Source organism: Rhinopithecus bieti, unplaced genomic scaffold, assembly GCF_001698545.2.
Source record: "Rhinopithecus bieti isolate Rb0 unplaced genomic scaffold, ASM169854v2 scaffold_30479, whole genome shotgun sequence".
Lineage (NCBI taxonomy): Eukaryota > Metazoa > Chordata > Mammalia > Primates > Cercopithecidae > Rhinopithecus > Rhinopithecus bieti.
This window is the reverse complement of record NW_016813201.1, coordinates 18912-33141: the sequence shown is the minus strand read 5'-3', so window position 1 is coordinate 33141 and position 14230 is coordinate 18912. Positions and strand designations below refer to the sequence as shown.

The following is a 14230-nucleotide window of genomic DNA, read 5'->3' as shown; positions in this document are numbered from 1 at the left end:
AAATTATAAAGATTATACTGGACATTCTGGTTTTATTTCAGTGTTTAATAAAAACATCTTCAGTTGTTCACCACTAGGCATAGTTTTTCTTTTGTTATCAAATATTTATCATGCTAAGAACACATCTTTCCATTGCTAGTTAGTAAAAGTGCTCACTCACTTTATTCAGTCAACACATATCACTGAGTGTCAACGGTATGCCAGGAGATGCTCTGGGTGCTGGGTGTACAATGACAAGCATATGTTCTCATGGAAATCCAGTCTAATTAGTAACACAGACATTAATACAATTTTTATATAAAATGTGTGTTAGTAAAGTGATTGTTGGATTTTATCAAATGTCATTTAAGTGATGTTTTAAAAATTTGAACTACTGAATTGATGCATTTTACTAAGTTCACTAATATTAAACTTTTGTTTTATATATTAAAATATGGCCGGGCGCGGTGGCTCAAGCCTGTAATCCCAGCACTTTGGGAGGCCGAGACGGGCGGATCACGAGGTCAGGAGATCGAGACCATCCTGGCTAACACGGTGAAACCCCGTCTCTACTAAAATACAAAAAACTAGCCGGGCGAGGTGGCGGGCGCCTGTAGTCCCAGCTACTCGGGAGGCTGAGGCAGGAGAATGGCGTAAACCCGGGAGGCGGAGCTTGCAGTGAGCTGAGATCCGGCCACTGCACTCCAGCCTGGGCGAAAGAGCGAGACTCCGTCTCAAAAAAAAAAAAAAAAAAAAAAAAAAAAAAAAAAAAAAAAAAAAAAAAAATTATAATATTTAAAAAAAAAAAAAAAAAAAAAAATTTAGCATTATATTACATAAGCATTTCCACATTTTGATGCCTGTGTGAGATTGATATATAGTTTGCAAAAGATAATTTGATTGAACTTATTTATTTATTATTTTATTTTATTTATTTATTTTTGAGACAGAGTCTTGCTCTGTCTCCCAGGCTGGAGTGCAGTGGCAGGATCTCGGCTCACTGCAATCTCCACCTCCTGGGTTCCAGCAGTTCTTCTGCCTGAGCCTCCCAAGTAATTGGGATTATAGGCATGCACCACCATGCCTGGCTAATATTTGTATTTTTAGTAGAGATGGGGTTTCCCCATGTTGACTAGGCTGCTCTTGAACTCCTGACCTCAGGTGATCCACCCGCTTTGGCTCCCCAAAATGCTGGGATTACAGGCATGAGTCATCACACCTGGCCGAATTTGATTGAATTTTATACTGAAAATTCATGATTGAAATTTGGAAAACATTTCTGGTAATGTTGGTCTGACCAAAGTGGCAGAGTACAATAACTTGAGAGATTATCAGTCAGGTTCATCTTCCTACCTCCACTCTGAACCTCCCTTAATTCATGCAAGATGGGTTTGAATTTGTGTTATTTGAGGTGGGGTGCTGGCTAGGGATTAGAATATTGGCTAACATTTATTGAGAGATCACAATGTGTGGCCATTGTTCTGAGAGCTCTGTATGTATTAACTCACTCAAGTCTCAAAACAGTGCTATGAGGTAGGTACTAATATTAGTTCCATTGTACAAGTAAAGAAACTGGGCACAGAGACAAAGGACACAGACCTGGTAAGGAGCAGAGCCAGATTTTAAAGCAAGGTGATTCAGAGCTAACATGCTTAACTACTGTGGTAGGTGTATGAATCAAGAAAGGCAGGTTATGCTGCTATAACTAATACCAAAAATTCAGTTTCTAACAAAACAACAGATGTTTCTTTCTCATACAAAATGTGTGGTGGCACTGGGTGGATTTCTAGAGCAGAAGCCCTCCGTGTGGTGGCTCAGAATTCTAGGCTGTTTTCATCTTCTGGCAACTCAATTTCAACATTTGCTCCTACAATCATCATTATCATGGTAGAAGAAAAGAGAAATTGCAGAGAATAGTACACTGGCTTTTAAAAGATTCCTCTTGGAGTGATACATATCCCCTCCCATATTTCATTGGCTGAATCAAGTCACATGACCAGCCTTGCTTCAGTAGACAGGGAAATGTGATCCTCTCCTGGGCCCAGAGGAGGGAAGTACTAGATTCATTAGTGACAACCCTGAAATCGCAAGTGTATGTGTATCAGTTCTAGCTCTGCCACTGACCTTCAACAGGTCCCTTTGCTTCCGATTTTAACATCCAGAAAATGACAGAATTTTTAAATTTTTTCAATTGATATGCATTATTTAATGAGAGCCCAGTGTATGCCAAGCACTGTGTAGCTCTGGCAATACAACGGTAAATATGGCAAAATCCTTGCCCTCAAGCAGTTTGCAATTTAATAGATATCTCACTGATAATTTTTAGTTCCAAAATTCCAAGATTCTGTTAAAAAGCAATCACAATAAGAAACTTCTCTTTATATTGTCCAGAATGTTATATTCTAGATACTCATGCATTAGGAGTTTCTTCTTTCTTTCTTGTGTACCTGAATCCATTTCGCTGCAGTGAAACTCCATCACTGCAACTGAAACGCACATGGCCATCTCTTTCAAATCACTAATGTATGTCTATATGGCACCTATTGTGAAAATAAAGCAGACTTTGCACCATTCTCTTAGCTATTTTGAATTTAGTACAGAGAATACTTCATAAAAAATAGGAAAAAATATACTTGAGAAATACTTGGGCAGATAAATTTGCCACACAATGTACATTGCAGATATCAAAGTTTTTTCTATTACTCATGAACAAACCAAATTATAAAACTTTAAAAAATTTTAAATTCGGTTTACAGTTAATTTTCCCTTAGAGAAATGTTTATTAGCATGGAATACAAGAAATGTGAATAAGTATACATGTGAGTATGTACAAAAGTAGTTTTCCAAGTATTTTTTTTTTTTTAATCTCTTAGGATTTGAAACAGCCTGCCAAGTTTTAATTTACTGGTTGCCTCTAGTTAAAATACAGTTAGCAATGAAAAATTTATGAGAACTTGAGGCATTGTCTTCAAACATGATGCAACAGTTGGAAATTTGAAATGTGCAAAGAATTCCATTTTACTCCACACTGAAGCAATTGTGGCGTTTCCTTTATTTTTAATACTGCACGTTGAATTCCTAAACCCAATCCAAAAAGCAGTGATGCAATAGTTTGATGGGTTTTTAGTGTCTTACAGACCATTACAAATCAACTTCTGATTAATCATGCTCATTTTTCATATTATTAGAATTCTTCATCAGTTAAAAGATATTTTGTTAGTTTCACAAGAGACCAGTTCTGGAGTACTTAATTTGCTACTCGTTTGTACTATGAATTTGTTTAATATTGGCATGCTTGTCTCCCTTTTCAACAGTAAAACAAGGACAGACACCATGATTATATACTCGCAGAACATCTGGTTTGCTCAGTAAGCATCCAATATTTATTCCTGGGTTATCTAAAAGGCAAAATAAGAATAATCAGAATATTTGAGTTTGGGAAGGGCTAAAAGAGAGAAGCTGATAATATTTACTAGAAGAGATTAATAACCATTCTTTTCTCTCAATATACATATTTCCTTTGAGCAATCCAGTCTTCTGCCATGACACTAAGTGCTAGCTTTTGACTCCCAAATCCATATCTCCAGTCAAGGCTTTCTTCCTGAAGCCCACATTGGCATTTAACCACTACCACCACCTGGTTAGTCATATAAACAGCTTGGATTCAAAATATGTAAACCAGAATGCTTTATCTTCTTCTGTTCCATCAGATTACTTTGTGATTTCTCATTTTCAGGGTGATATAACCATCCAGTTAGCCAAACAATGCACCTGGAGTCATCCTGGATTCTTCTGTTTTTCTTACGGGCTGTAAGTCCTGTTAATTTGACTTTCTTAATAGCTCTCCCATCTTCCTATGACTTCTAACTTTAGTTCAGTCCTTCTTTCTTAGTCACTGTGCTCCTATAAAAAAATACCTAAGACTGGGTAATTTATAAATAATGGAAACTTATTTTTTATAGTTCTGGAGCTGGGAAGACCAAGATCAAGGAGTAGTGGAACTACAGGCATGTGCTACCATGCCTGGCTAATTAAAAAATATATATTTTTTAAAGATGGAGTCTTGCTAAGTTGTTCAGGCTAATCTTGAACTACTGGCCTCATATCATCCTCCTGCCTCAACCTCCTGAGTAGCTAGGATTACAGATACAAGTCACCACACCCAGCTGTAAAATCTTTTCTATTTCATACTATGCATGCAGTTATTGTGTGGTTCTAAGGAACTATATTGTGTCAGTATACAGACCTCAAAGGGCAATGTCCTTGTTTACTGGTACCACTCTATTCTGAATGCACTATGGTACAACGTGGAAATAATTACTTACAAGTGTTTTCTGATAATAATTTAAAAAAAGGTAAAGGAAAGAAGGAAGAAATTAAATTGCTAAAAAATAAAAAAAAAAAAGGAAAACTGTTTCAAGACAATCTTAAATCTTGGCTTGTAACATGGCCAAGGAAAGGAACATTTACCTTTTGCTGTGGAAACGTGGACTCCATCATGGCTGTTTCAAAGCTGTGAGCACCCCCTGCCTGGGTCTTCTCCCACAGGGCTCTGAGAAATTGCACAGAATGACTCTGAATGGACAGGGGTTCAGGAAACAGGCTCTGAAAGGGCATTAAAGACAGAAACAGAATATACTATGTCTTGTCTCAATAGTATTGTTTGATTGACTTCAAGGCACTGTTTAGGCTTGGTTTGAACTTTAACATGATTCAAATTTAAATGAAACAAGAAAAAGATCTGTCTTAAAGATCAAACATGGGGGTTGGGCGTGGTGAATGAACCTGTATTCCCAGCACTTTGGGATACTGAGGCAGGAGGATCGCTTGAGACCAGGAGTTTGAGAACAGCCTGGCCAATATAGCAAGACCCCTACCTCTCTTAAAAAAATTAAATGAGGCTGGGTGTGGTGGCTCATGCCTGTAATCCTAGCACTTTGGGAGGCCGAGGCGGGTGGATCACAAAGTCAGGAGATCGAGGCCATTCTGGCTAACATGGTGAAGCCCATGTCTACTGAAAATACAAAAAATTAGCCAGGCGTGGTGGCATGCGCCTATAGTCCCAGTTACTTGGGAGGCTGAGGCAGGAGAATTGCTTGAACCCGGGAGGCAGAAGTTGCAGTGAGCCGAGATCCTACCACTGCACTCCAGCCTGGGAGACAGAGTGAGACTCTGTCTAAAAAAAAAAAAAATTAAATGAAAAAAGATCAAACATATGATATATTTCAGGATTCCATTTTTTAACAGAAATTTAAAATTATTTTGTAGTATTTTCAAGGCAGTTGATAATGATGTCCGTAAGTATGCCTAACCTTTGTAATATAGTGTTTATCTCAGTGATTTCCCAAGGATGTTCCTTAATTGGAATACGGTTAATATAAATATTCATATTTATTTTCTCAAATATCTGGGAATTAAGGAATAAAATCAAAGTAGAGCACAAAAATCAAGTATATTTATACAGAGTAGATCATGAAGAATAGAAATTAAACAACTAAGTTCATTATTACATTAATCAAATATGAACAGTAGGAGTGGGTATATGGGGACAGAAAATAATTTTAATTCTAAAATGTATAATGGGTGAATATTCTCAAAACTTTAAGATAAATTCTCTTAAGTGTTGAGCTATAAGAATGTGAACATAAAGAAAATCACATTTACATATATTTCATTCAAGCCAATGAAAATAAACTTTTCAAAGGAAGATTTTGACTTGTGTTTGTATATTTACTAATCAATGATGTGTCTAATAATCATTCACATGTGATAGTGTTATACCTATAAATGTAAGAAGCTTTTCAATGCAAAGAAACAATTTTAAAAAAATGTATAGAACATCTATAAAGGTATAAAATACCATTTACATACATACAATGTGATACATAGGATCCTTTATGTATAATGCATAATAAAATAATGAGATTGGCTTATGAAATCATATTTTCTTTTTACGTCAATGACTGTCTAAGCACTGATGTATGAGACTAAGTGGTTTGTATGTACAAACCTTCTATTTAGTGAATGAAGATTAATAAATACTATTCCAGAAAAATTTTATCATTATCATCAAAATGAACTATTTCTAGTACTGAATGGGAAAAGATGGAGGATCTTAATGCTCGAGTTAGTGATCCACAGATTCAAAAAGTTTAAGAGCCAGCAATAGATAAATTACATAACCCATAATGTGGATACATCTGAGAAATTATTGATTGTTATCAAAACTGATGCAGCACCCAATTTTCATTTTAAGAACAGGATCTGATTTAATGAATCATCAATCTAAACAGAAGCATTTAGATTGGAGTCTGTGAATTTGAGAACTGTATGAATGTGTGCAGTTGACAGAAAAGGCAAAGAGTTTGGCCCAATGCACAAGAGTAGTGCCAGGTTGTAATTATTAATATCAAGTCAAAGTTTGATTTTTATTTACCCCAAAGCCAGAATTCAGGCAGAAGATGACACGATATCAAAAGTGTGGAAAAAGAAAGAAACCATTACAGTAAAATGAACACAGAAGAAACACAGCATACACAGATGCTTTTTGGTGATTTTGTTTAAAGAGAAAGACAAAGAATCAGACAAAGTCAATAAAATAATACTGAGGGGCAAAAAAATCCATCAAGATTTCTTGGTTTGTTTTCAGAAAACTGACAACTATTTAGAACAAAGCCAAAGATGAAACCAAATATAAAATCACTGATGAAAACTAAGTGAAAATATAAGCAAAATAGAAGAAAATAAGGCCGTTATTTCAAGAAAAGGAAGGACAGTCAATGCTGTTTTTTGTATTCATGTACAATTTGGTTCACACCAAAATGTGAGTTGTTCTCTATGAGATGTTATTAAATGTTCATAAGACTCGCTTTAGAAAAAAACAGTATTCCTAAGGCATGTCCAATCTGTCTCTTTTCTTAATTACCATAGTTCTACTTTATTATTATAATGTATTCAGCATTAAAATTCATTATTTTCCAATAAGCCTGACTTTATTTTATAGAGAAATACAACTGTCTTCTTGGTGATTTTTACAGGAGCTATTATGAAAATATTTTAACAGAAGTAAATAAAGTGTCATATCATTTCACTTTTCAGCCATGTTATAACATTTGCATTTTGTTTTTTTCTGCCTTTGCCCTCCCAACTTCTAGCTGCATAAAATAATGCATTTTAAAATAAAATACATTTTTCAACATACGTATGACAACGAAAAGATCACTGGGTCAGGGGTCAGATAATCTGAGTTCTGCCCTTCAGTTTTCTTATCTGTAAAAATGATTCCTAAGATTCCTTCTACTACTAACATTTTATAATCTATGTTCAAATTTTACATGAAAGTTTAGTGCATCCAAGATAACTATTTTCAGATAAGAACCTCTTTTGATGCTAACATCTCTGCATCAAATTCTTCATTCTCAAGTTGTAAGTTGCTCTATACATAATTTCACCTATGTACATATATTCTATAGAAAAAAAGAGACATTCCAGTATCTTAACAATGTCAAAAAGAATATACTGACACTAACATTAATTGGAGATTGGAAGACTCTAGACAAATCAAGGCTAGCACTACGTAAGGGAAGCTGTTCTCCCAAATACGCTGCTTTTGCTGTTGTTTAACCAAAGATATTTTCCCTTTCATTCTTCTTTTTAAAGCTAAGGATATTTAAGATATTAATAGGTTTGGCTAACTGATTAATAATTCCTTCTTTTATAAGGAAACTATCCTAAAATATAAAAAAGAGGTTAAAATTATTAATGAAATATGTATGTATTGCTGTTATCTACATATCAACTCTGGCCAAATAATAATTCAATAAAAGTGATTATAAGCCCATATCCCACAGGCTCATTAAAGAGCCTGATGAACACAAATTATACAAACCTGCTGAAATAGAAACATGATCTGGATCCATGGCTGAGGTTCTTGACTGATGAGAATAAAACTGGACTTACTGTATAGGCAGTAATGACCCTTCAGGGAGCAGGTGAAGAACAACTTTGCCACACAACTTCTCACAGTGTCTAGAAACAAATACATACAGCGTTAAACATTATGGTCTTTCCAGAGTTACACTTTATATTGATACTTCAACACACAAATGCCTTTATAAAATATCCTTCAGTTTTCAGACTGTGAGCTAATAACTATAAACAACTGTATATTTGAGAGTGGATCCATTTCATGGAAAGTAGATTTGAATAAAGCTGTTTTAAATTATTATTATTGTTTTAATTAACAATATATGAAGACTATTTGAGCAACTCCAATGGGGGGAAAAACCCTCTCATCAATAAAATGGGAGATACTGTATCATTTTCATCTTGAAGTGATTACCTGGGAAAAATAAACAAATGGATTAAGAAAACCCAGGCATTTTCTGGGTAGTAAATGACTTGCCATGAACTGTGGATGCTCTTCTCTTGGCTGTGCAGGGGCCTCAGAGATAGCTTCCAAAATAACTCTGGCTGAGGTGTAGCTTCCTGTGAACTGTACTGGTCAGGTTTGAAAAGGTTATCTCACCCTGAAGGATTTCAGCTGGGAGACTTAATGAGAAGGATACCTTCAGGGACAAGGGAGTAGTGGATGGGTGGTGTAGAGGTGGTGAGGAACCATGGGTAGAGACAGGAATAATGAATACATAAATGAATGAAGCAAATATGGGTTGAGATTCTACGTGCTAGGCACTGTGTCAAATACTGGATAATCAACATTATCATTAATTGACTTCCACATGTGTTACATGTTCGACTTCACTTAATTTTTCCCTACAAGATGGGTATTATTTCTGTTATAAAGATGAGGTAACAGCTCATTAGAAAGCCAGTTTAGTAAACCACTGTGACTGCGTTGTTCACTCTTATAACCTTGGCACATGACCGATAAATATGAATAGATAACTAATGTCTGGGGAGATGAATGATGAATGATGCTCAGAGATCCAGAAAAAAATGGCTCAAGCCTGCTCAATCTGTGGCAGAGCCAGGACTGGAACTCAGCAGGGCTGACACCATGTTGGAATGTTTTAGGCTCTACTATACTGGGGATTTTTTTAATCTGTAGAGTCGTACTGATAGCTCATGGGGTATTTTTTGTTTCAGAATTGATCTTACATTTTAAATGAAATGTTTTGAAAATTAATAGAGGCCAGGCATGGTGGCTCATGCGTGGAATTCCAGCACTTTGGGAAGCCAAGGTGGGCGGATTGCCTCATCTCAAGGGTTTGAGACCAGCCCGGACAACATGGTGAAACCCTTTCTCTACAAATAATACAGAAATTAGCTGGGCACAGTGGCATCTGCCTGTAGTCCCAGCAACTTGGGGGGCTGAGCAAGAGGTGGGCTTGAGCCCAGGAGGTGGAGTCTGCAGTGAGGTGAGATCGTGCCACTGCACCCTAGCCTGGGCAACAGAGAAATACTCTGTCTCAAACAAAACAAAACAAAAACAAAAACAAAGGCAGACAGAAGAAAGAAAGAAAGAAAGAAAGAAAGAAAGAAAGAAAGAAAGAAAGAAAGAAAGAAAGAAAGGAAGGAAGGAAGGAAGGAAGGAAGGAAGGAAGGAAGGAAGGAAGGGAGAGAGAAAGAAGAAAAGAAAGAAAGACAGAAAGAAAGAAAGAAAGAAAGAAAGAAAGAAAGAAAAAATTAATAGATTCAGTGAAGTGATCCAGTATGCCCTACTCTTAAAAATGGAAATGGACTAGAGTTTTTTGAAAGTTGATGAGAAAGCCAGGCACAGTGGCACACACCTGTAGTACTAGCTACTTGGGAGGCAGAAGTGGGAGAATCCCTGAGCCCAGGAGTTCAAGGCCAGCTTGGGTAATATAGTGAGACCACATCTCTAAAAGCAAACAAACAAAATAATAAAAGCTGATAAGGATCCTAGTAAAGGCGACAGAGTAAGTCCCCACCTAAGACAGAGTGTTGTTGAATTCTCTAGTGAATGGGGGAGGAAGACTTATCTGTGCTCCATCAGAGGTCAGGTATGAAATAAGTGACAGGCTTTTCAGGAAAAGTTTGGAAAATCTTAGAGAGAGTGGCCAATGAGAGATTAGAGGAGACATTCTTGGAAACCAAACAATGTGACAGGGCAAGTTAGATATATATACAGAAATGCTGATCATTAATAGCTTTCTGTGATTCTGAAACATTGGTAAAGAAGAGGACTAGCTTTTATGAAGGTAATTGTTTCAGGAAATTAAAAAGATTTAAGTTGAACATGCAGTGTTCTTGCATAAAATCAGAAATCATGTCTGTATTCTGTGGGCGAATGAATCATGAGATGTAAAGAGTTCTTGAAGCCTCAATGGACAAGACCAGGAGGTCTGGCACCGAGAAAGACCTGGGAGAATAGAATGGAGCGTAATATCGACTTAAAATTGCCCAATCAGAAATTGTTTGACAATGATAATTTTTTTAAGTTGGCACATATGCTCTGAAAAATTGAATTTAATTTATGCTAAAGAAATAGGAAACTTAGTATCTCAAGAGCGCATACAAAAAATGGTATTTGAAATAAATCTAAGTGTAACATATATAGAGAGATAGCAATATGTTTTGTTTTAATGGAAAGTTTCAAAAGGAAACAAGTTCTTTTCCAAGAATGCATGTAGTTAGCCTGAGAGTTGCAAGTTGGACTTTAGGCCTTTACCATGAAAAAAAAGTTTCTGCCTTTTCCTCCCTCTAAATTTTACTGCCAATTCATGTTTTCTTTTGAAAATAAACATTATTAGATTTATTTCACTCACTCTGAGCCTAGCAGCTTTTTATACACAAACCACAGAAGTCTCAGATCACATAAAATGGTCAAAGTAGTACAAGAGAGAGATCCTTAACTTAGAAGCATATACACTGGCTATAAAAATACATCAGTTCTATGATACAAGGCTTCTGTTAATGCTTTCAGTAAATCTGGTCTGTACCAATATTTTTATTCTCATTTTTTTCAGAGTTTTCTTGGCTTGGAAAATTCTCCCCATGACATTAAGACTTAGTTGTTAATTGTTCCTGTATTTCCCTCCTGTTTATTCCACAGTATCAAACAGTAGGAATGCAATAAATTGTTGTTGAATGAATGAATGGATGAGTGTCAGATATGTGTTGAGAGGAATAGGGGCCTGATGATGGTCCTGCTCTTAAGAAGCTTGCAGCTAAATGGGAGAAACATCTGAATGTAAAACAATGGTTATAAGTTGTTTTAAGTTTATGAGATAATGGAGGGACACATGATGATGACTACTCAGAGAAATAAGCAACTCATTCTGACTGGAGAACTGGGGATCATTTTTCAAAGTATACTTCAAATATCCCCTTCTCCATGAACTTAAAAAGATTTAAGTTGAACATACAGTGTTCTTGCATAAAATCAGAAATCATGTCTGTATTCTGTGGGCGAATGAATCATGAGATGTAAAGAGTTCTTGAAGCCTCAGTGGACAAGACCAGGAGGAGAAGGGGATATTTGAGGTATACTTTGAAAAATGATCAAGATTTTGAACTTAAAGCGCGAGAGAAACAAGCACTTTAAGTGTAGAGAACCCTGAAGGCAATCACATCAACATAAATATTTAAGGTAATTCCAGATAGTATGTTTAGTATATCTCAGTCATTGAAATATTACTTATATAATTGGATAATTGATGCCAAAAGGATTATTCATTTTTCTAGATTAAATGTTGAAGAGAGAAATCATGCTGTCTTAAATATAGAATGCTTTCCATATTCAACTAAATCTGAGAGTAGTTTCTTTATTTTATTGGAATGTGGCTTCTTTTTCTAATAATCAAAGGATTTGGTTTGGTCTTTATAAAGACTAAAGTTAACATGAACATAAGTAATTATACAATATAATGTGTTATATGTTAAAATACCCAAATATATTACACAGATAAATAAATTTAAAGACATGATACAAAAATACAAGAATATTTGGTCTTCTTTTTGAGTCAAAATCTTTCAGAATCATTTTGGAATTCTTTGTTTCTTCTGCCACTCTTCCTCCACAATGCCATTTATGTGCGTTTATTCCTGCAACACATTCACTAGACCGCATCTGAGTAACACGTCGTTCTTCTTGGGAGACTAGACACTTTTAACCCATTTCTCAGGTGGCCACTCATAACCTGTGCCATTATATAGATTTTGTTTTGTTTGTTTAGAGATAAGTGTCTTAAGATTAAAAATGGAATATGGCTTTGATTTTTTAATAGCTAGTAGAAATATCAAAGAATTGGCTTTATGTTTTGGAAAAAAAGAATAAATTAGGTCTCATTTTGAATTCTTTACAAAACTTACCCTTGAAAGTTCCCTCCCAGTGAAATAAGCGTCAGACAAATGTATCTGGCTCATTTCCCAGGGTGTTCAACTGAGCATTGTAGAAACTGTATTTCTACAATGATTTATAAAAGCTCAAACACATGAATGTTTGCTGAAACTGCTAGACTGTAAGTATTTACACACTGAACATAGCTTATAAATAAACAACAAACTCAGAGAAGCCATTTTGAGAGATTTAGGAAAGGAACAAATTCTCATTGACGCCTTACTTTGTACACAGATGTAAGTGTAACCAATTACATTTCATCTTTATGAAGTAGGCTTTGTTATCTCCATCTTACTGAAGAGGAAATCTCAAGATCAAACTTCCAGGAAAGAGCTGAACTGGAATTTGAACCCAGATGCCACAGTCTGTTCTCTTTCCGGTACATGAATGAATGGCTCAGATAAAACAGAGGCAATAGAAATAACTCAAAAAGAAATATACTTCAATAGAAAGAGCATTGGCTCAGGATTCGGACTGAGTTTTATGGAGATTGTGTTTCTTTTCCTCTCTGTCCTTGAGTTTCTTATCTTTAAAGTGGTTTCTTATCTTTATTCTGGATCAAACCAAAAGCTGATCCAGAATAAAAAAAAAAAAGCTCATCTACTTAAACAATTTTTACATTTTAATTTGCTTATTATCTTTCTCTCCTAGATTGTGAAATCCATGAGGGTAACAATTTTTTATTGTGGTAAATTATATGAAACATATAATTTATAGATAATATGGTTTAAATTTTAAATCATTTTTAGGTGCACAGTTCATTGGCATTAAATACATTCACGTTGTTGTGCAATCATCACCACCATCCATCTCCAGAACTCTTCCATCCTTCCCAGTTGAAACCCTATACCCATTAAACCATAACTCCCCATCTTCCTCTCCCCTGAGCCCCTGGCAACCAACCATTATATTTTCTGTCTTTATGAATTTGGCTACTCTAGGTACCTAGAGTGGAATCATATTGTTGGATACAAGTGGATCATATTGTTCTTTTGTTCTGGCTTATTTCACTTAGCATAATATCTTCAATGTTCATACACATGGTAGCATGTGTCAGAATTTCGTTTCTTTATTAAAGCTGAATTATGCCATGGTTTGCTTGTTCATTTATCTGTTGATGGACATTTGAGTTGTTCATACCTCTTGGCTACCGTGAATAATGCTACTATGAACATGAGTATGGAAATATCTCTTTGAAGCCCTGATTTAAGTTCTTTTTGGTATATACAAAGAAGTGGCATTATTAGATCATATGGTAATTCTATGTTGAGTTTTTTTGAGGAACTCTCATATTAGAAATGAAATTTTTATCTCTGAAATTTTACAATTTACTAGTGGCCTACAGAGGCCTGTGAAGAAATGTGTCTGTGATGGCTGTCCAGAGCAGGGCGGGACATTTGCTCAGGGCTACGAGGGCTTGCTCTGGCACTCAGGACAGGCTGGATGACAACAGGAGGAGTCTTCCTCTGCCTACTTGACACTAGTGTGACAGGACCCCTTGAAGCAGTTTCCTTCATCTTCCATTTAATTCTTCTTTAATGTATTTCAAAGACAAAAAATTCAAAACATTGATGCAATAAATAAATAATACTGTCGTTTAATTGTATGAATGTCCTAAATTGGACAGAAAAAAAGTAGAAGAAAATGAAACTGGTAATTTGTCTGACGAGAGTTTTCCAAAAGTAGGTAAAATAAAGCATGTTTTGAAGTGAACCATAAATTCCAATTTGGGGAAAAAGTATAGAACAAACTCATTACTTTAAAATACCATTGCTTTTGACTGAAAAAGTGGAAGAAGGCATCACAAGCCAGCGTGGACCACTTGTAAAACTTTGATTCCATGTGATTTGTAAAATATATTAGTATTTTAGAGTAAAACTCTATTCCTCCTCACCTCCAAGTTAAAGTTTAGAAGTTTTTTTTTTTTTT

The 14230-nt window shown here is 35.5% G+C and overlaps 1 protein-coding gene across 1 annotated transcript in view; it reads right to left on the bottom strand.

The window, feature by feature from the left end:
• The window catches only part of LOC108512488 (ventricular zone-expressed PH domain-containing protein homolog 1), a 74806-nt gene that overhangs the window by 47562 nt on the left and 13014 nt on the right, over positions 1–14230 (bottom strand). Inside the window, exons 2-3 of the mRNA XM_017847762.1 lie at positions 7868–8007; positions 4450–4584 (exon numbers count right to left, since the gene is read on the bottom strand). Coding sequence (XP_017703251.1) covers positions 4450–4584; positions 7868–8007 — 275 coding nt within the window. The remainder of the gene's footprint in view (positions 1–4449; positions 4585–7867; positions 8008–14230) is intronic.